The sequence below is a fragment of the Trachinotus anak genome, unplaced genomic scaffold (assembly GCF_046630095.1).
Source record: "Trachinotus anak isolate AG129_WGS33_773 ecotype Australia unplaced genomic scaffold, CSIRO_AGI_Tana_v1 ptg000020l, whole genome shotgun sequence".
In the NCBI taxonomy this organism is placed as follows: Eukaryota; Metazoa; Chordata; class Actinopteri; order Carangiformes; family Carangidae; genus Trachinotus; species Trachinotus anak.
In genome coordinates, this window is record NW_027273871.1 from 6276698 (window position 1) to 6298439 (window position 21742).

At 43.7% G+C, this 21742-nt stretch overlaps 1 protein-coding gene across 1 annotated transcript in view; it reads right to left on the reverse strand.

Annotated features, from left to right (window-relative positions):
• The window catches only part of LOC139637261 (polypeptide N-acetylgalactosaminyltransferase 10-like), a 92369-nt gene that overhangs the window by 51912 nt on the left and 18715 nt on the right, over positions 1–21742 (reverse strand). The window contains exons 2-4 of the mRNA XM_071505822.1: positions 13678–13780; positions 11912–12050; positions 5493–5659 (exon numbers count right to left, since the gene is read on the reverse strand). Coding sequence (XP_071361923.1) covers positions 5493–5659; positions 11912–12050; positions 13678–13780 — 409 coding nt within the window. The remainder of the gene's footprint in view (positions 1–5492; positions 5660–11911; positions 12051–13677; positions 13781–21742) is intronic.

The window sequence follows — 21742 nt, forward strand, 5'->3', positions numbered from 1 at the left end:
AAACGAGAAGAAGACAAAAGGAGAGATGGAGAGAGGGGAGGAGGAGAGAAAAGGTGTCAGTGTTTGCGTGTTATCTGTGAGTCAGCGCTCTGCTCTGACAACACGGAGGTGAGCAGGTGAGAGAGCGAGGAAGGCAGAGCGAGGAAGCGTGTGAACACAGAGAGCGAGGCAGGACTGAGATCATTTTACACTGGTAAGTATTGAAAAACAGATGAATATGGATGTAAATATTGGCTGGATGTAATGTCGGGTTTTTTTAATTTTTGTCGTGGGTGGAAGAGGAAATTATTATGATCGCTGTGAAAACACAGGTGAGATTTTCTGCAGCAGAACAGCTTGTACAGGAAAGTGTGTGAAGCTGTTTCCGTCCAACAGGCCGCATAATCTGGCAATTACAAATACTGTGCTATTCAAAACCTCAGTAAATGAATTCCAGTGGCCTCCCTGATTTCTGAAGTAACAAACCTGGTGTCAGTTACAGGGTTTTAGGGGATTTGAAAAACATTCTCCTAGAAAAAAACAGATTTTCCTCCAACCTGAACGACAATCAAGCTTTTTCTCACGTCAGACATCACTAACTCCATCATTCATACGTTCATACTTTAAGGAAAAACCATGTTCCTTCACTGGATCCTGTCACCAAAAAGAAATAAATAATAAAAATAACAGTAAAATGAAAATAAAAATGAAAGAAAGAAATAAAAATATCAATAAAATATCAAAAAAATTAAAAAATTAAAAAAAGATACATACATACAGTGCGTTATATTACATATTAAAATATGTGTAAACAGTATATAAATTCTAATCAGCTGCCTCCTGATTGTGTCACTGCCGTTCATTAGGAAGTTCTGGTCTGTTAACATTCTGTGTAACCAGAAAATATAAAACCGTCCAAAAACAGGCAGCAAATGACAAACTGCAACACACTGAGTGACAGAGTGGCTCTTATTTTATAATCCACTTCACTGGGTTTTAGTGCAGCGCTGCAGCTCTAAGTGAGGCCTGTCCAGTCTTAATAATCTGTTCCCAGCTTTACTGAGTGTATATGCTGACTTTACATTAGCAGGCTACTACACTGCATAAACCTGAGCCTGAGTATCTGGTTTCTGTCTCCTCAATCCTTACTGCTTATTTCTTGTAATTGCTGTAATGAGGGAAAATATTGAAACACTACCAGAGAAAACAGTGTGGAATTTACCTATAGCTACAAGGATTATCTGTTTTCTTTTCAATATGCTGTGATAATCAAGTCACAGTTGATTGATATCACAGTGAAAATGAAGTTGCCTTCTTTTGACTGCTGATATCTGCAGTGTCATATGTTATTACAGCTCCAAACAATAAGTGTTAGGGAAATGTTCAGCTGTGAGTTCACGTGTTCACAGTAAATTCATCACCGTTTTTGCAACAACAGAACTCATTAATTTAGTCCTTTCCAGCAGCCAGTTCTAAATTTCGCAGCCCCATTAAAGCCTCCGACCTGCTCGTAACCACATCTGTGCACAGTCACCACAGCATTTCAAATAAAACAGCGAAGGGAACAGCAGAAAATACCCACAGTGACAGATCACCTCCTGGATCTTAACCAGGTTTCAAATCTCAGTCTAAAAACCAGACACGTCAGCAGCGAAGTAAAACACACAAGATTTTAGTTGATGGAATAACAACAAAATCAAATCAACAATATGGAGACGTTTCATATTAGGACTGAGGAGACAACCAGGGCGTGTCCTGAGAGCTGAAAGGAGACCTGCTCACTGAGTCATGTGGAAATAAGTGGGAAGAGGAGGAGGAGAAAGACTCATCAGTTCAAATGTATAAGGAAGAAAAGGAGAGGAGAGGAGAGGAGGAAGAGGAAGAGGAAGAGGAAGAGGAAGAGGAGAGGAGAGGAGAGGAGAGGAGGAAGAGGAAGAGGAAGAAGAAGAGGAGAGGAGAGGAGAGGAGAGGAGAGGAGAGGAGAGGAGAGGAGAGGGAGAGGAGAGGAGAAGAGAGGAGAGGAGAGGAGAGGAGAGGAGAGGAGGAAGAGGAAGAGGGAGAGGGAGAGGGAGAGGAGAGGAGAGGAGAGGAGGAAGAGGAAGAGGAAGAGGAGAGGAGAGGAGAGGAGAGGAGAGGAGAGGAGAGGAGAAGAGGAAGAGGAGAGGAGAGGAGAAGAGGAAGAGAAAAGGAGAGGAGAAGAGGAAGAGGAGAGGAGAGGAGAGGAGAGGAGAGGAGAAGAGGAAGAGGAGAGGAGAGGAAGAGGAAGAGGAGAGGAGAGGAGAGGAGAGGAGAGGAGAGGAGAAGAGGAAGAGAAGAGGAGAGGAAGAGGAGAGGAGAAGAGGAGAGGAAGAGGAGAGGAGAAGAGGAAGAGGAGAGGAGAGTAGAAGAGGAAGAGGAGAGGAGAGGAGAGGAGAGGAGAGGAGAGGAAGAGGAGAGGAGAGGAGAAGAGGAAGAGAAAAGGAGAGGAGAAGAGGAAGAGGAGAGGAGAGGAGAGGAGAAGAGGAAGAGGAGAGGAGAGGAGAGGAGAGGAGAGGAGAGGAGAGGAGAGGAAGAGGAAGAGGAGAGGAGAGGAGAGGAGAGGAGAGGAGAGGAGAAGAGGAAGAGAAGAGGAGAGGAGAAGAGGAAGAGGAAGAGGAGAGGAGAGGAGAGGAGAAGAGGAAGAGGAGAGGAGAGGAGAGGAGAGGAGAGGAGAGGAGAGGAGAGGGAGAGGAGAGGAGAGGAGAAGAGGAAGAGAAGAGGAGAGGAAGAGGAAGAGGAGAGGAGAAGAGGAAGAGGAGAGGGGAGGAAGAGGAAGAGGAGAGGAGAAGAGGAGAGGAAGAGGAGAGGAGAGGAGAAGAGGAAGAGAAAAGGAGAGGAGAGGAGAGGAGAGGAGGAGGAGGAGGAGGAGGAGGAAGAGTAGAGGAAAGGAGTGTTTGCAGCTACAGTCAAGTTCAGTAAAGAGCAGTAAACCATTTAAAACCTCTGGTTTAACCTCAGTGTTTAATCGTCAGTTCCTCAGAATCAAAGAGCTGATTGATCACTGATTGATCACTGATTGATCAATGATTGAACGATGCCACTAAACAGACTTGGAAGATTGTTCAGCCAAAAGTGCATTTTCCACACGTAGACTCAAAGTGGAAATAAATCCCATAATTATTTTGAAGTCTGCAGAGACATTATTCATATATTACACTTGGGTTATTTTTTAATTATATCAGGATTTAAATCAATACACAGCGAAGCTTGATTTTGAATGAAGCTGGTGTATGTGTGAGGCAGTGATGGATTTTCCCTGTCAGCCCGAACTGTGACGTCCCACCAGGCGTGAAGCAACAAGTGCAGACAGTGTAATACACAGAATCCTGACGCACAACTTGTGTGTCTCTGTTTTACACGAGAGCTTTCAGGAGCCACTGTCGGACGTTCAGTTGGTTCTAACTTCTAACAGCTTAAAGGAGACTTAAAGGTCGGAACCAGCTGCAACAAGTGCAGTCAGAAGCAGAACCTTTGAAACGGCACATACTTCGATCTGAAGAGCAGAAGAAAAAAAGGAAAGCAGGGCACAGCGGGGAATTAATAAATACAGAGCCTCCAAATGAAAACCATCTGACCCCCGCCTCGATGATCCTCAACACACAACCGTCCCCATCAGAGCTCCTCTCCGCTCACACTCACGCTGGAGGAATAAAAGCAGCGCACAACTTTACTCTGAGTTCACACATAGAAATCAACAAGGATCCTTTCAGTCAAATATGAAGAGTCGTATTAATTATGATTTTAAAAAAAAAAAGGAGAGAGGAGGTTGCTCGTCAGCGAGGCTATAATTACACAACATAGAAAACAGGTACTAATTAGCACCTCAGAAAATATAACTGCAGTCTGAAAAACACCTCATCAATTGTTTATCTTCCCCGTGTCGGCTGCGAGGCACCAAAACAAAACAGCATCAATTAATGTAGCAGGGCGCCGGCGTGGCTGCAGGCTAGCACGCCGCCACGGAGCGGGAGACTGTTCATCAGCAGCAGTGAAAGTGACTGAGAGGCTGGATGAAGCATGAGTGTACTAACTACACCGTTCAACTCTGAGCAGCCAATCAAAGTATTGCTTCATATCCTTTCTTTCTTCTTCTCTCCGTATATTTTCAGTGCATTACTGAACATCTGAGGAAATGGAGAAGTGAACAGGAAATTACGTGTCACGCCACGCGGCGGCTGTGAACCAGGCTTCATGATGAATATCTTGCTCTCGCCTCCGCTCAGACCCCGGTGATTATACTACACTTGTCCCCTTGATTTTATTATGTGAGGGTTCAAAGCTGTACATTAACTGCACAGTTCAGACGGACTGGGCCGCACCAGAAACTGGATGATTGTTAGCTAACCTCGCTAACACTCGCAGGGTCACAGGACGCCCTCATCATCATCACCATCTGTTCAGAGGATACGCCATCAAGCTCCTAACACCGCCACAACGCTCCGACTTTACACGGAGCCTGTGAGGAAGCTCGAGGCTTTTAAAACTAGTCCACAGTCTCAGTGAAACTCATGAAGCTCACTGCAATTTAAACAGGACAAAAATCAGTTACAGGTCCCGTATTTAGATTTCTCCAGAGTTTTATTTAAGTGTTGATATCGATAAGAAGATATATTTGTGGTTTTAAGAACAAAAAACTCCTTTTGACAATTTATACTCTATTTATTCTTTTCAAAGTCTAATTTAAGTTCACGATATAGTCATAGTCCCATCTGGAACAAGCCGTGATACGTGGAGTATATTCATTATCACTCACCAGCTCAAATTACATCTGAATTGAATCCTTACATTTTATACTGTGTTTAATTTTCCAGCAGAATTCATGAGCACAGCTAACGCGCTGACTTACTAAATTTAGTTTGAGTTACCAGGTTAATAGCTGTCATGCAAAGATCAGTAGGGTCACAAGCTAACAGGCTAGCATTTAGCGTGTTAATTATATTGTAGATCCTGTAGGTCTTACTTCTTACCTTTATAGATCATTTATCTATCAGTGATCAATAACAAACCTTCATTACATCACAAGGTAGAAGCGTAACCAATATCCAGCAATTTAAAAAAAAAACCTCATTTTGCCACCCACACACACACACACACACACACACACACACACTCAAGAGTAGCAACATGAGTGTAGCAATGCTAGCTGCTCCGTCGTCTTGCTCATAAATAAAAACATGTACTGGCGAGATACGTTCCTCAAATACTGACTCACCTGTGTGTGTGTGTGTGTGTGAGTGAGAGTGTCTACTTCTCCCTCAGCCTGCATACAATATACAGACGAGAGTCTTGAGATCACATCGGGGCCCCTGCAGAAGCTGCTGCTTTGTTTCTGAGCGGCTCGTTATTTGTGCAGCAGCCACCGACACAGACAAACACATGACTCGGAGGAAGAAAAGTCTCAATTATAACAAGCAAGCCAGCTGTGGCGCAGGTGTGTGTTCAAGTCAGTGATGAGTTTTTGTGTGTGTGTGTGTGTGTGTGTGTGTGCTCTGTACCTTTGTCGCTGAAGTCGTCGACCAGGATGACCTCTGCGATGAGCTGTGGAGGGGAGCGGTTGAGCACGCTGTGCACGGTCCTCAGCAGTGACGACCAGCCCTCGTTGTGGAACGGGATGATGATGCTGGTGTTGGGCAGCTTCTCTGTATACAGCTTCTGTTTACAGCTACACACACACACACACACACACACACAAAACCAAATCAGGGCGTTTAAGATGAGTGAAACACCTCATACTGATTTACACACCAAACAAAATGGAGCAGTCCAGCCCTGAATGTTCAGTCAGTATCAGTAAAGTAAAAAGGAATTCTTTGGCCTCCGTATTGTTACGAGGTCAGGTGTGGGCTGCCGACGCTTTTGAGATTTTCAAGTGGGCCGTGAGTTGGAAAAGGTTGAGCACCACTGATTTACAGTGTAACTGTAGTATATCCATATAGTTTTATAAAATGTCTATGATGAAGCCATCGTCTAAATGTTTAAATCTCCATCGAGAGTGGGGAGGAAGAGCTGCCCTTTTCTTCGCTGGGCTGCAGCTCTGAACCGAACCAACCTGAACAATGTGTTGCTCTTTTAATCATAATGTAATGAAGCATACCACCTGCTGGCTTTGCCCTTCCATCCCTTTCTCTGTCTGAGTCAGGGAGAATCTGTAGAGAAGGTAATTATCTCTGAGTCTTTCAGGCCTGTCTGGCAGCCTGAAACTACCTCCCTCTCTCTCTCTCTCTCTCTCTATCACGTCGTTCAGTCAGTGAGTGAGAGTGAAATGAAAGAGTAGATGCTGTTGGGACTGACGTGGCACCTGGCTGCTGCGACAGCTGCCACTCAGCTGTCACTTTGACCAATCAACAGACAAACCAGGTCCCCTCCTCCACATGGTGCACCACCCACAGCACCGTCTGCCCCTGGGTGAAGCATCTAGGTGCTTATGATGGTGGCCTGCAGGTCCAGAGCAGTCCTCACAGGTCATTTCTGTGGTTCTGCTGAGAGGATTTCGACATTGGACCCAATGGCCCTTGAGTCGAGTCGGCCTTTGACCACCTCTCATCGTTGGTCTGTGCCTGACTGAGCTGGTTTTCAATTCAAACCCATTGCACCAGTCCTCAAAAATGAGTTTCAAATGTTTCTTTAAAACAGAGACTCTGCTTATCAAGGACAATAACTGAACAGAAAAGCAATAACTAAAATAGCTGAGAGCACCCAGAAGTGTCGATCCACAAAAAACAAAAGCTTTAAACATATCGAGCACTTATAATGGCCACGGCTGTACAATTTTCAAATATAGTTTTTTTTTATTGTTATCAACCTGATAATTTCAGCTCCACAGAGACAGTGGGACACTCTCAGCTGTTGTAATCAGGTTCAAAACGCTGCTGAACAGTTGTGTAAGTGATGAAAAATCAAACGATTGAATGACTGATTTCTTTCTAGTTATTCAAACTAAACACAGATTCGGCCTCTAACTTCATCATGTCAATAGCAGCCCTGCTTAATTTTAAGCTTTATGACTGGATTTTCTTACTCGTGGACTACTTTTACTGCTGTGCTACGAATAAACAGTAAAATGTACAAAAAAAAACAAACTTTCCCACAGATTCTTCCAGAGAAAACACCAGGGTGCATGGAGATGATAAAGTCTTGCATCTTATTCCCCATTGGCTCAGCAGTGTCATTGCTGCTCCACCTTCACAAATCTTAACTCTATTCCCTTGACAGCGATGAGAACTTACAGAGAATTTCCTGTCATGTGATAGAATATCCTGTATGTGTTTCTTGCAGTAAAGGTGCAGATTAATGCAGGATGGAAAAAATATTTGAGGGCTATTGCTCTATAAGCTCACAAGATGCAGCAGATATATAAATATGATGGGAAAAACGAGAGAGAACACAAGCTGTGTCCCAAAGAGACCTAGCGAGAGAACACATTTAAAACTGCTTTCAACATGAAAGGGTCAGGAAAAGGCTCTTGTCAGGTAGAGGAAAAGCGCTGAAGGCTGATCTGTGACGAATCAGGTCAGCAGGTCCCAGGCTGTTTAACAGACGGTATTTATAGTGTTTCTGCTGTGTTTATTTTCAGTATTTTGTTCTTTAATGAGTCAGAGCGGAGCTGGAACAAAACCCAGCAATCTCCCGTAGCTACAGGTCCACATGGCTCATCACACATCTACAGCCTCTGTTCTTTAAGGGTCCCATATGTTCCCGTAAGTATTAATATCCATGAGATGATCTGTGGTTTTAAGAACCAAAAACCATCTCAATGTAGATTTACGTTTCCTCTCTCTCTGGGGCTCTAGCAGCAACTGGTTGATGAGCCAATCAGAGACTCCTCTCTTCTGATTGACTGACTGTTTTCTGAGTGATCACATAAAAATAAAGCAGATTTCAAGTAAACACTCAGGGAAACCAAATCCTGCAAGGTTGGACGGTGGGTCCAGGTGGGCGGGGCTTAGGAGCATTGCTGAGAGTAGTGACTGTACAGTTGTGAAAGTTAAGGAAGTCCTGACAGCTCGTTTTAAGGCTCAATTTCTGAAAACAGGAACCTGTGGAACCAGCTCCCAGTCTGGGTTCCTGAGGCAGACACCCCCTCTGTGATGAGGCCTATAGTTCGGGCTGACTCAGGCGTGTCCTGAACCATCCCTTAGTGATCACTGAGCTCTCGGTTCTGTAGAAGGTTTCTCCCTGTAAGTTTCTCCCCCTCCCTTTACCCTTTTAAGTGCCTTGAGAAAATGTACGTTACGATTTGGTGCTATACAAATAAAACTGAATTGAACTGAATTGAATACAGCCTATGTGCATTTCTCTGTGGACTGAGGCTTTGATATTTTCACAGTATTAATATAGAACCTAGACCTGCTTTATAATCAGAAAACCCATGGATGTCTATTTTTATGCTATATGGGACCTTTGACATTTTATTCTGTATTCCTCTTCCCTACCTTAAGATGGATTGTTGCCTCTGTTCATCGGTCTCTCAGGCTTTCACTGCTTTTGCTCCACCCTTTGAAACTTTTCACTTTTCTTATTTGTACAGTGAACATTTTGCAACATCTCAGGCTCAGCTAAGGCTCAGCTAAGGCTCAGCTCTACCCTCAGTACAACTTTGCAGGAGTCTGAGCTGTATCTTGTTAGCATTAATATTAGTATTATTGCATCAATCCAGTCATTTTCTGCTACAATTACAGGTCCGTGCCACAGAGTCAGGGCTAAATAAGGTAACCCAGACATCCTTCTCCTCATCCATCTACTGCAGCCTCTCCTTGGCAATCCCAAGGTATTGCCAGGCCAGACAGGATATGTAATCCCTTCTGCTTTAGCTCCCAAGGGTCTCCACAAAGGGGTCTCCTTCCATTGGATGTATCTGCAAAAAACCTCCACAGGGAGACATCCAGGAGGAATCCTGATTATAAGCCTGAGCCACCTCAGCTGACTCCTCTAAACAGGTCGGAGCAGTGCCGAAGGCTGAGCACAGCCACCCGCAGAAAAAGAAACTAATTTTGTCCGCCTGTATCTGCTATCAGTTCTCCAGGTTTCAACCTAAAGCTCGTGACAACAGTTGAGGGTTGAAACTTAAATGAGCTGGTAAATAGAGTGCTTTGCCCTCTGGGTCAGCTCCCTCACTACGACTGAATTACCTCTGATGATTACAGCTAAGACTGAAAGGAATCCAGTTATTAGTTTTAGCAGGATACTGACTGAGGATCATGAATGTCTGAAACTAATTCAAAGGTAACTCATCCAATAGTTGTTCCTCGCTCAGGACCATACAGACCATAATTACATCACGATACATCAACGAGTCACGGTCATAGCCGTCACCTTCTGCTCGATGCTTCCGTCAAATAAAAATCTTCTGTCCTTAATTCAACAGGCAGTTCGATAAGAGCTTGACTGAGCACATTCATGCTCACAACAGGACGAACCATTCTTATTCTGGACACTGTCTGGGCTTCCTGCTGGCGTCTTCTTCAGGCTAAGAGGCAGATTGTCCAGAAATTTGCTTCCAACTGACGATCACACACCCCAGATGATGACCCCACCTCCATCACCACAAATTAATCATCTGCTCCATCCGACTGTTTTTACAGTGGAGGACAATGAACACAGCAGCATCTGCACCTGATTACAAAGAATCTGGACTTTGTCTTATTTCTCTTTTATGTCAGTGTGGTAAAATTAGACTTTCCACTTCCTCTAATCCCTTACTGGCAATCTTTCTACTGAGGAATCCCCCCCCCCCCACCCTTTTTTTTTTTTTTTTTTAAATATAACCCTAGTGCAACAGCAGGCAGAATGAAAGCTGCTCCAGTGCAACACAGAACACATCTATCATCAGTTCTTCACACCTTGTGCACAGAGGGGGGAGGGGGTGAAGGGGGGGCAGGGACATCAATGACACTGATAATTGCTGTCAAGAACATGGTTTATAAATACATAGGTGCTGTGTGGTGTGTAATCAGCTTCTGTCTGTGTAAAGCTACATCTCTCCTGTGAGTAGACTGGGCAGGTTGATAACTGGAACATTTGTTCCAAACACTGCTTGTTGTAATGAGTTGGGACAGATCCAGCCTGGGAAAATAAAGGTGTAAACAATGTTCAAAATAGGGTTTGGTGATGGGGCAGGATTGTCCTATTGGCTACTGTCGTCCCCGCACACAAAAGGAGGGGGCGGTTTAAGGCTTTTAAGGAAAGCTCACAGAGACCTTGAAGTACTGACCATTAAAATGACTGTATCTAACATTTTGAAAAGCTGAGGCTAAGTTACACTCATGAAACATTCCCACTTTGTGGCTGTGTGCTGACCTGGTGGCTCTGGGGATTTCAGGAGGTCAGAATCTGAAACGTGGATGTGTCCACATGTCACGCCCCAGTCTACAGTTCTGAAGACACTTAAAACAAGCACTTAAAGGATTTCTGCATTTTTGAAGTCAGCCAAGAAAAATCCCTCTGCCTTAGATTTGTCTTTCTCCAGCTTTAATTGACATTACATGCACACAGCATGCATACCCACCATTTATGTGCAAAATCCAATTTTAGAGGAAATCAACAACTTCCTCTTAAATTCATCAACCAGCGCTGCAGAAATATAATGACCATGTGATTCTATGTGTTCTATCACAGAGAGATCTCCCGGGTCAGACCTGCTGGCCCCCCCGTCATCCTCTAGTCAACCTTTTTTTTGGGGGGAACAACAACCATCTGCCACGAAGGGCGAGGAGTCTGCAGGTTTTCAGTCCAACCAAAGACTGCACCAGGTGATTCATTCTTCCTCTGTGGTTGATGAAGTGCCAGTCTCGGAAATAACCTGCTGCGGTCTGTGGTTGGAATGAAAACCCGCAGCCTCTCTGTGGCCCGTTCCTTCCCCTATTCAAATGAAAATGCTCTGACTGATCAAGGTGATTTATTTTTTTTGGAGAAAAGCAGCAGTGTTGCCCGAGGTCAGCGGGCACTTTACTGGGAATTTTAAAACAAAGTGTTTTTCGTCTGATCGCCGCTACACAGTCCATTCAAGTGACTGATGAGGCAGATTGAAATGGGATGAAAATATCCAAAATGGTCGACTTGGAACTGCACCGACAAAAGACGCAATAAAGCAAAAAAGCAATATTTACAGTAAATTATTTATCACTGTAGCTGCATCATGACATTTGTATAATACTGTCTACTACCTTTGCATTAACAAGCAGTCTGGTGTAATTAGAATTAATGGTTGTAGTGATAGTGCAGCTCTGCCTCTGAGGACTTGCATTTTAAAGTAAAATAAAGTACCGTGATGTTCCAGCATCCTAGGTCCAGTTTAAAACATCAAAACAGAAGGTTTGAAGTTAAAACTGGCCACACACACAGGGTGGGCACTGTAGGAGGTGTTGGTGGTGTTGCGGAGCTGCGTGGTGTTCAGGCACACGGCACTTAGATACTTTCTTTTTAAATTGTTTTTAAACAGACACAAACCCATTTGGCTTATTTCCATGTATCAGCGGCACTGCCATCGTTCGTCAAACAGAAAACTCATTTGTAAAATACTCGTTATCAATACTTAGTCAGACTCTACAATTATGAACTGAAAGCGTCTGCTTCACATCAGGAGTGGTGTTTGATCATGTGATGAGAGGAGAGATGACCGGTGGAGAATTTGGTGTCAAAGCTAAAAGCAAAAGAAACTGTTTGGTAACTTTTCAGAATTAAAGCCTCAACCAAAACCCGACATTAATGAGGAAATCTGCAAACTCTGTGTGATGAAGGTGGCAGCATCTGGAGGTGAGGCTTCTTCTCTACAGATGCTCAGCCACACATGTCTTTGCTTGTAAAATGTAAAGTGCTGTCACACGTTTATTACCCCGTGGGAAAATTCCCACACTCAGGCAGTCTATCTTGACTTTATCTCTCCCTCCTTAGACAAACACCAACACACAGGACTCACTTCGGGTGGCGGATGTCTGGGACGGAGCGGTTGAGGGAGATCCGGTCGCTGACATAAATGTTGAACCCGTTCTCCCTGTAGGCCTGGTCCACCCGGTCAGCATCTGTCAGGGGGAACGGCTTCCCCTGCTCACCGTTACCTGCATCAAACACACACATTTCACTATGAAGACTTGTACAACACCTCAGTGCATCAGTTCCACTACACTGCACCCCTACAGCAGACACACATACTGTACAGCACGCCCTCTACACACCCTTTAAAACACTGGCTAAATCACATTGCTTGAAGGCAAAAAGGGAAAAAAAAACAAGCTTCCCCACTTTGATTTGGAGAAGATAATCAAGGTTTAAACAATCTGGCAAAGTACTAAAGGAATCGGCTTCAAGGCTGGGAGAGTCCTCAGACCAGAACCAGGTGAGAAGGTTTCTGCTGTGAGACTGGACACAGATCACAGACGAAATAAAAATCTCATCATGTGCAAAACTCATCATCAACGATATGAATCCACTAAAGCGTTCTCCTGACTGAATTTGATGTGTCTTTTCAGAGGGAAGACACATTGAAAGACCTTTTAAAGCCAATAGAAATGGAAAATACGGCCAATTTCATCACTGACAAAAGACCATTTAAATCCTAAAATACATAAATCATATATTATCATTTTTTTGCCCATGGAATGTAGAGATAGTGTTTTAGTGTCCAGTCTTTCTGCACCTTTGGGCTCTTGTTTAAAACTGCCTTGATTCAAACTTTAGATGAATTTAACAACCAAAACAACCAAAGTACAAAAAAATATTTAAAGGTCCCATATTTGACTCTTCTCCAGTGTTTTATCTGAAGTGTTGATATCCATCAGAAGATATATTTGTGGTTTTAAGAACCAAAATCTCAGCGTAGTTTTACATCTCCTCTCTCAGGCTTCTCTCTGGAGCTCTGGTAACAACAGGTCAGTCAGCCAATCAGAAGAGAGAATCTGAGCCTGAGCTTAGAGCTGAGTAGCTTTATGAATGATCAGATAGAAAAAAGCAGATTTCAGTTAAGTTAAACACTCAGAGAAACCAGCTGGGCTGGGCTTGGGGGCAGTGGCTGCTTTGTTGTGACATCACAAAGTTTCAGAAGTCCTGATGGCTGGTTTTAAGGCTCAGTTTCTGAATACAGGCTGTGTGCATTTCTCTGTGGACTGAGGCTTTGATACTTTCACTGTATTAATTTAGAACCTAGACCTGCTTTATAATCAAAAACACATGGACACGATGAAACACATACAGACTCATATAGACCACATGTTTAAAAGGAGAAACAGGGACCTGTGGATGCAGATCATCATTTACAGACATACATGTTTCATTAAGCAGGAATGACTAAAAGTAACCAACCCATTTCAGAGATAAACCCATTATACATAATTTACACTGTTTGTGTGGGGGCTGATTTCCCTGAACAGAAAGTAAAGGGAGTCGGTGATTATTGTAGCAGATATAAACTGTATTTATGACAGCAGACACAGATTTACACCACTGCTGCAGAGCAATAAGACCCAGAGAGGGAACAGGATGGTGTGTGTGTGTGTGTGTGTGTGTGTGTGTGTGTGTGAGTGATGAGCAGTTACTCTGGATATGTGCATATAAATGTGTGAATCTTTCTTCAGAATATGAGATTTTTGCACAACAGTGAGCATTGTGTGCATGATGAATGTCCTGCGGTTCTGCTCTGTGTGTGTCACAGTATTCATGAGGAGGGACAACGATGAGGTTTGGACCCACCAGATCGAGAGGAGTCTCTCTTGATTGCTTCATAGTCGTGCCAGTCTTTCCTCCGTACGCCGTCACGTCCCACCTGAGCGTCCTTCCCCATCCGGTTCACCCCCTGTAGACACGTAAAAGCACGATCATGAATACTGCAGGATGCTTTAAAGGGCCATACCAGCAGTGTTTTTACTGACAGACCGCATATTACATATCATTATATTTCTGCCCATCATTCCCCAAATGCAGCATGGGAGTTTTAGCTGCATGAGTAATGACCATCTTCACTGTTGCGTTCAAGGACCCTCAGGACTCTGAGATTTGAGATCATCAAGTTCATTAGCTACGTTGTGAAATAAAACTGATGCAGGGAAGAAGCAACAAGAAGACGAGGACTCTGTTAAATTGAAATCTGGTCATCTCTTTAATTGAGAAGGTTCATGTCTATCAGCTGATTATGAAATCTCAAAAGTCAGAGTGTCTATAAATGTATCACAAGTCCCTGCCCATTCTATTATGAAATAACAATAACTGATCAAATGTGATGAACTATCAATTGTGATTAATTATTGGTGGCAAATGTTTACTAGGATTCCTTTGAAAACCAATCAAACAGCATTTTGTATTATTAGTATTTTAGTATTATTCATTATTTAGTATTATGTTTTGGTTTTTTTTTTCAATCAATTAAATTTCCAATAGAAATCCGCACTTCAAATGACAAACTGAGAAAGTGCACAGGATTGACCTCCTCAGTCAGAAATGATCTGTCACACTTCACCAAAGCCCCACAACAACCCTGCAAAGGTTCAGCCACCACACATAAACTGTAGGAAACACAGAGACGGTCGGCAGTGCTGTAAAATGTGCAACATTTGTTGTTATTGAGCTAAAACATGCACAGTCACCGGTGTGCACGCACCATTATACAACAGGGCAGCACACACAACGAGATTTTTTTTTCCCCACTCCTCCGTCAGTATCAGCGTCATCTCCAGAGCATCAGCCTCTCACCACCCAGCAGTGCTCTGGTGAGAGTCTATCCACAGAAAGTGCACTCTTCTATTTCATGCTTGACGACCCTGTGAGGAGAATATCAATGCTGCGACGCGCAGCCCCCTCGGAGGCCTTAGACACACAACCGCACACATGCAGACGGAGACGCTGCAGCTCAGCATACAAAGGCAGGAGCCTGTTTCTTCCTCCACTTAGTCATTCTGCACACCGAGCGACTTCCAGTGACTCTGCGTCGTGAATTACAGGATCACAGCACAATGGAGAAATAATTAGCTTGATGGGAGGAGGCAATTAGTGAAACACTTTAAATACAAACGGGCACAGTGACTGCATAAAAATACTGTGAAATACTAATCAGACCACTGGCTTAGAGGAACATGACACTGAATAACAAACTAGTGTACAGTATGTACACACACAGGTTTGGTTCGAGGACTCTAGGTGTGCGTGTGTTGTCCTTTTGGACAGTGGGGACATTTTATCTGCTTCTCACTTCTTCAAACAGCTGATTAAGGTTTAGGATTTGTAGAATTAGCTCTAGGTTAGGGTCCGGTTTAGCTGTGAGTTAACTAGCATCACGCTGTGGGGACAAATGTGTGTGTCCGCACAACAACACTGTCGGGACTCAGGTGACATCTGGGAACAAAATGTCCACACAAGGTTAAGCATTTATTTTAGGGTTAAGCCCTTGTATCATTGCAAAGATCAGAATCATGAAATGACCAATTTAAAAAATTGAAAAAAAATTGAAAAATAAAAAAATAAAAGCTTCATGCCGACTAAAAATTTATGAGACACGCTAAATGTGACACTGAGAGACCTTGGCACTGAACCATCTGTTGAGAAACTGGCACTGGCAGCTTTTCTTTCTTCTATTTTAGCTGAGTCTTAAATTTTTAAAGGGCACATCTCGACACCACCGGCTGTGGACAATTTACAACATATATATGGCAGTTTGCATGGGCAATGGAATGGCTTCAATATTTAAAAAACAATCAGTTTCATTACACTTTCAATTCAAACTCTAACGACTTAATACTGTCATAACTTATCAATCTTTAACTTACATTACACCTCTATTTAAAGTTCCTAATGTTTTAAACTATGTAAAAAATCCTCTGCTAACATGGTTTTCCCACAATAAAGTGAAAGAAACTGGTCTGAGGCTCATCTACTCTGACTTCCTGGATCAGGCCTTGGCCCCGCCCACCACCTGCTTGCTCCAGGTGTCCAGGTGAAAGAGCAGAGAGGATGAAGATGTTAGAGGAGGAAACATCAGAGAGACTCAGCCTCATGTTGGAGCCTCAGTGAGACCCAGACTCAGAGGAGGAGTCTGTTGAGACCAGAATCAGAGACTAGCAGACGGATCAGAATGGTTAGCGTAGTTAGCATCTTTTATTAGTTCATGTTGTTTGTTATCTTGTAACTGGCAGGGGCTGACACAGTGTTAGTTGTTGTGCTAATGCTAACTCTGGCTCTCTGTACTGACAAGGTTTCAGGTGTATTTAGCCCCGCCCCCTGTCCCCACAAGTTGACTGGATTGGTTCTACGACTTATGAACCGCTGGCTGCCTGAAACCTTTTTTATGAGACTGTCATTGGTTCACTGCAGTTCAAGGTGGAAACACTCGGACATGGTGTTGACTGATTATTTCACTCATCACGTGTCTTGTATGATATTTACTGTATATATAAAAAAAAACACAATGGACAAGTTAACAAGGTGAAAAACTTGATTTTATTTAAGGGGTCTTGCAGTTACATCAGCCCCAGTTTAAGGATTTTGTTCAGTGCTGAATTTTATTTGAAATTCTCTCCTCCACTGAAAGCTTTTATATCCACCTCTATAATTCCTCCACGTGGTGCTCGACTGTCTAGGTCAACCTGACAAACAGAAAACCTTGAACACTGTGTGAGCGTTTCAGTCTGTTTGTGTGATGAATGTGTAACCTATTATTCCATCCTCCGACTGGCCTCTGCCTAGACGCAGAGATGCGGTGTAGGGAGCCTAATATAAAAGTCTATTCCCACGTCTTTTCTTCTTCTCTCCTTCTTCCCTTCTCTCTCCTTTGCCCCCTCCACCACTCTCTCTTTTCCTCCCTCTGTCACAGGCAGACGCCCTCAGTGTGTCACACAAGGACCTGACAAGCAGCAAGAGTCCATCTGTGCAAATTTATACTAAAAAAGAAGCGGGATTGTGCCGCCCCATTTCCTCCTGATTAAAATTTCAGCGCACGTCGCCATGATATTCCTCCGGGGCTTTTCTTGCTGCTCAACGAGACCTTGAAAAACAAGACAAGGAGAGAGGAAAACTTTTCAGCTAATGTGTGCACATGTTCAGTTTTGTGGAAGCGGAACGTGGGCGGGTGCTGAGACGAGAGAAGGTAATTGAGACAGACAGTGAAAGAGGATGAGTACGAACAGATGGGGGGATGCGATCACGTGAGTGCACTCAAAGTGGGATAAGACAAGTAAAATCTGCAATGGGAAGCCTTTAATTCACAACACGTTCTGCCTTAATAACCACTTGACTTGACTCTCATCATTTTTAGATATTCTCTGGCTGAGACTAAAAAGCTCAAAGATCTACTCAACCAGGCACAAAGACCTGTACAAATTTTACCACTAGATGAAAAGTCAGATCTCCAAATTTCTTACTATTGCAAGAAATCATTGTGATGTCGGTATAGAAGATGAGGGTCCGTAGCAAAAGTCATGGCAATCCAAAATCATCAGGATACATTGTCAGTAGACAATGAATATTTGTACATATCCATCCGATATATCAGTGGTCAGCAATCAGTGCCCTGCAGGCCAGTACTGGCCTGTCAGCAGTAATATCCGGCCTGCCAGAGTATTTGATGATCTGATTTTTTTTTCTAATCTTACAATATCAGACCCACATTCAGCTAAGTCCAAATAGAGAAACTAGCTCCACCTGAAAAATGCTTATTATACTTTAATAGATGTTGAGAGTGAACGACAGACACAAGCAGTCATGCACCAGGCGCTGTGGTCAGTGCACAGTGCCTGGTGCAAAAATAGATCTCAATCATGGCAGTTACCCACAAAATCACTTCCTCTTTAGCGATTTTGCCTACAAAATAAAAGTGTGAGAACATTTTTTTTTCCCCGCACAGCAATGCTTTATTCTGAAAAGTCTTGACAGGAAGTTCCAAAGGTTTTGTAACTTACTTGACAAACCTCTGAAATGGTGGACATATGATGTGTGATATAATATGTGAATGTGAGCCACAGCCTGAGGCCAGATTTCCTTGCCAACCTTTGCAATAGATGTTGAGATATTTGACTTGATAGTTTCACGTTTGGTCTGTTGGTGGAACTAAACAAAAAGTCAGGAAATCAGCAAAGAAATTAGGGATTCATCCTGGGTAGTTGTCAAACCAAAGCAACACACCAACCGCTGCTACCAGTGAAGCTGTGGGTTGTTTTAACACAGGGCTTAATACCTGCTAATTCTTAAAAAAAAAAAATCTGTGGAAAAAAAACGAGAGGCACGCAGTGGTCCCCTCAGTGTGTATTTTGGTTATGAGTGGTCGGCAATAACCTCAGTTTAATTTGCTCATTAAGCATTTTTCGTTTTGGGAATTTCTCCCCCTGGTATTTTTTTTTGTGGTTTTTGTGTGTGTTTGTTTAGTGAACACAGAACCCATCCAGCCTGGACTGTATTAGTACCAGACCAGACTGTACACATCACCAGTCAAAATGTCCATATGTGTTAATGCTTTGACAGCAGCATTAATGTGTTTCATGACAGTGTAGTAAATATAAGGCAGGGCAGCTTATAAGAAGCTACATTCACAGTCAGCTCGCAGGCGTCAGCCCCACTGAGGCACTGAAACTGAGCTGAAAATAAGGCAGCAGCAAAAACAGTCATCTGCTGCTCTGCTGTACGACGCAGCTGAGCGTCGCCTTCCACTACTCTGCTAATCACTGTCGTCAGAAAGCTCAGCCTCCACGCTGCCACAAACTCATTCCACTCTGGGCACATTTCCGCTCTATTAATATTCAAGAAATAGCACAAACACAGTGATAGCACACTGGGGGAATGACACCACAATCCACACAGGCCGTTGTGTCTCCATCCAACATGTTCCAGTTATCTGACAGACCCCAAAAATGTCTTATTAGTGACACCCAAAAACAGAAACACGACTTTAAATCTGCTGAAAAGAGGCGAGCAGAGGGGAAGACGTGACGACAGCTGAGAGGACAGGGATGTAACTGGTGTCACCTGGCAGCGTGATCCCTCATTAAATTTAATGCAGCCCTTTAGTGGTCTATTTAACTGATGACAAAAGGCCACATGTCACTCAGTGTTTGCACACAGATTCATAAAAGACAGACTGAGAGTGTCAGTTAGCAAATGTGTATTTGCATAAGACACAGAAAATGAGATATTAGCTGTGTCCAAATTCAGGAGCTGCCTCCTCCAAAAAGGACACAGCCCACAAAGTTGTAGGCTTCAAGGTGCCGCAGGCGACTGCACTCAACCTGCACCTCCTCCAAAATCATAATTCTACACAGCATTCAGCACAGCTTTGCTGCAAGTTCCCACACTTAGCCTCACAAAGCTTCACCTCTTCAACTCAGAAAATCTAATACTGCCAGATTTACTTTCCGGGGAGTCGCCCTGAAAAAACCAACAACACTGTAAATACCTTGAGTGAGGTCTGCATAAGTACCAGGTGTCAACCTGGCACCTGGAGCCAGATGCATAAAACTCTGCATAGATTCATGACTAAAACTATGTGTCTGCACAAAACCAGAAATATACACATTCTTTTGGTCAGAATTATAAAAGCATTTTACGCATGATTCTTTTTTAGAAATCTCACTCATTGAGAAACTGGGTGCACGAGCCACATTTCCACTCCCACAATTAGCCATCAATGAAAAAATCAATCAGTTTGCAAACAGAAACACTTTCTGTGCCACAAGTTATCAGGAATGGCACAGAAAAGAATGACTTCACTGATTGGTGGTCGGATTACAAACAAGAGCTCATCAGTAAACTCTAGTACAATAACTCCAACGGTTAAGTCCAGTTTCAAACTTTATTTGTCGGGACCAGAGACGTCATCATTCGTCCAAAATTATGATCATGTGCTGTGTACATCATGGTATAGTCAAGTCTCCAGAGCGTACACTGACTCTGTTTTCTACATTTGGGCAAAAGAAGGCAACAATACTGAGCAACCACACAGAGGACGGAGTGGGATGGTGTTGGGGAGTCATTACGAGATGTTCAGCCATGAAATGTGGGCAACACCTGAACTGGGATGGTTAAGGAAGGCACGGAAACCGCAGGCAGTCGTTGGTCCATCAGTTTTCCTCCTGGTGACCTCGATGGGGGGATTTGCGGATTATGACGAGCTTCTCTGAAACGCTGGCTGCCTAACCTCATTTCCATGCTGCTGTGGTCTTCTGCTAATCTGCCCAACAGAAGATTATGTTTGCTATTCGGTCAGATAGGGTGGGATTGGTGCTGCTGCTGTGGGTTTAGGCTCCAAGCAGCTGTTGTGGGACATTATGCAGCACCAACGTGGCAGAGGGACATGGGAGAGGTTGCTTTCTCTATCTTGAATTCCCTCTGATTTAAAATGTGTCTCAGGGAAGGGATAGACGTCTAACTTTATTTCTCCAACCTCTCCATCCTCTTCCTCTTTCTCTGTCTCCTGAGGTCTTTATTCATGGAGGACCTTGTCACCAAAGCTGAGATTTTTTTTGGTAATTATGATCATTATTTGGCCTGTCTGGTTACAGCCCTTGGCTTTTCTTTGGCTGTATTCAGGCACACTGTGCTGAGCTCATGGTAGACGTCAGCAGCAAACAGCAGCAGGCTGCCTGGATGTCTTTCATTGTGAGAGGCACAGGTAATATTGTCACACATATTGAATCACTTTCAAAAGGTGCCGGTGAAAGGAGTAAAATAAGGCCTCTGGAGTCAAGTGCAAGGGATATTTTTCTCCTCCTTTCATTTATTCATTCATCTTCTTACCTGCGGCCTGACACGTCCAGCATTAAGGCTTAGATGAAGCCCTGAGGTATAGATACTTGCATCTCAAACGTGTAAGAATGGGAGTTGTTTTGGTCAGGAAATGGCTTGAGTTTGACCAGCTGGTGATATTCAGTCCTGATGCTAAAGATGCCTCAACAGCCCTGAATCCAAAGCTGGAACAACGCTCCCCCCTTTGAAAAGCCGTAAAATATCCTGAGTTTGTAAAAAATGTTGTTGGGTTTCATGGAGAAGTTTCTATTTTGGAAAAAAACATTTGACACTTGGCAGTAGGTGCCTGAATTTCACAGAGTACTGCACTGGAGTGGAGGAAGAGTCGGTGTTACTATTAGAGCAGTGGGTCTGATAAGAACAGAGCATCCCATTCATTCTCTGAGGAGGAGGAGGAGGAGGGATCAGACCACCTCGGGTCAATACTTCCCTTTTCTGTTTCCTCTCCTCCTGCTGAGAGTCAGCAGGAGTGAGCAGTGAGGGGAGGAATCTTTTTTCTCCTCTTTTTTTCCTTCACCTTTGTGCTCTGTCAGATCACAGGCAGATCTACCTCAACCCCCAAAGACACAATTACCTTTCCTGTTCTATCTCACCCTCTGATCCTCCTCCTCCACCTCTTCCTCTCCTCAGCCACTTCACAGACAAGTCAATTTGACCTTGCTGTCCTGGCTCGTCACGCACAAACCCGGGCCACCAGTGCCTGCTCTCTATAAATAGTGCACTGTACCACTGTACCCACCACCAACCTACACCTCCATCAGTTACAGCTCCAACAAGCTTCTGATCCGACTGTGAGACTGAAGTGAATCACATCATCTCTGGCAAAGTGGTTTGCTAACAAATGCTTATTTCTGGTGGTGTAGTTTTAACAAGGCTTCCCAGCAGCGGACAGTGTAATTCACCAAAGTTCTGACTTTTCTCTGATGCCGTCATCATGTGCTTTCAGATAAATATCCTCCTGAAGGTGTGATGATTCAGGCAGTGCAGATCCAGAGGGAATACACAGAAAACAATAGAAGCGGCAAAATCTTGGGCG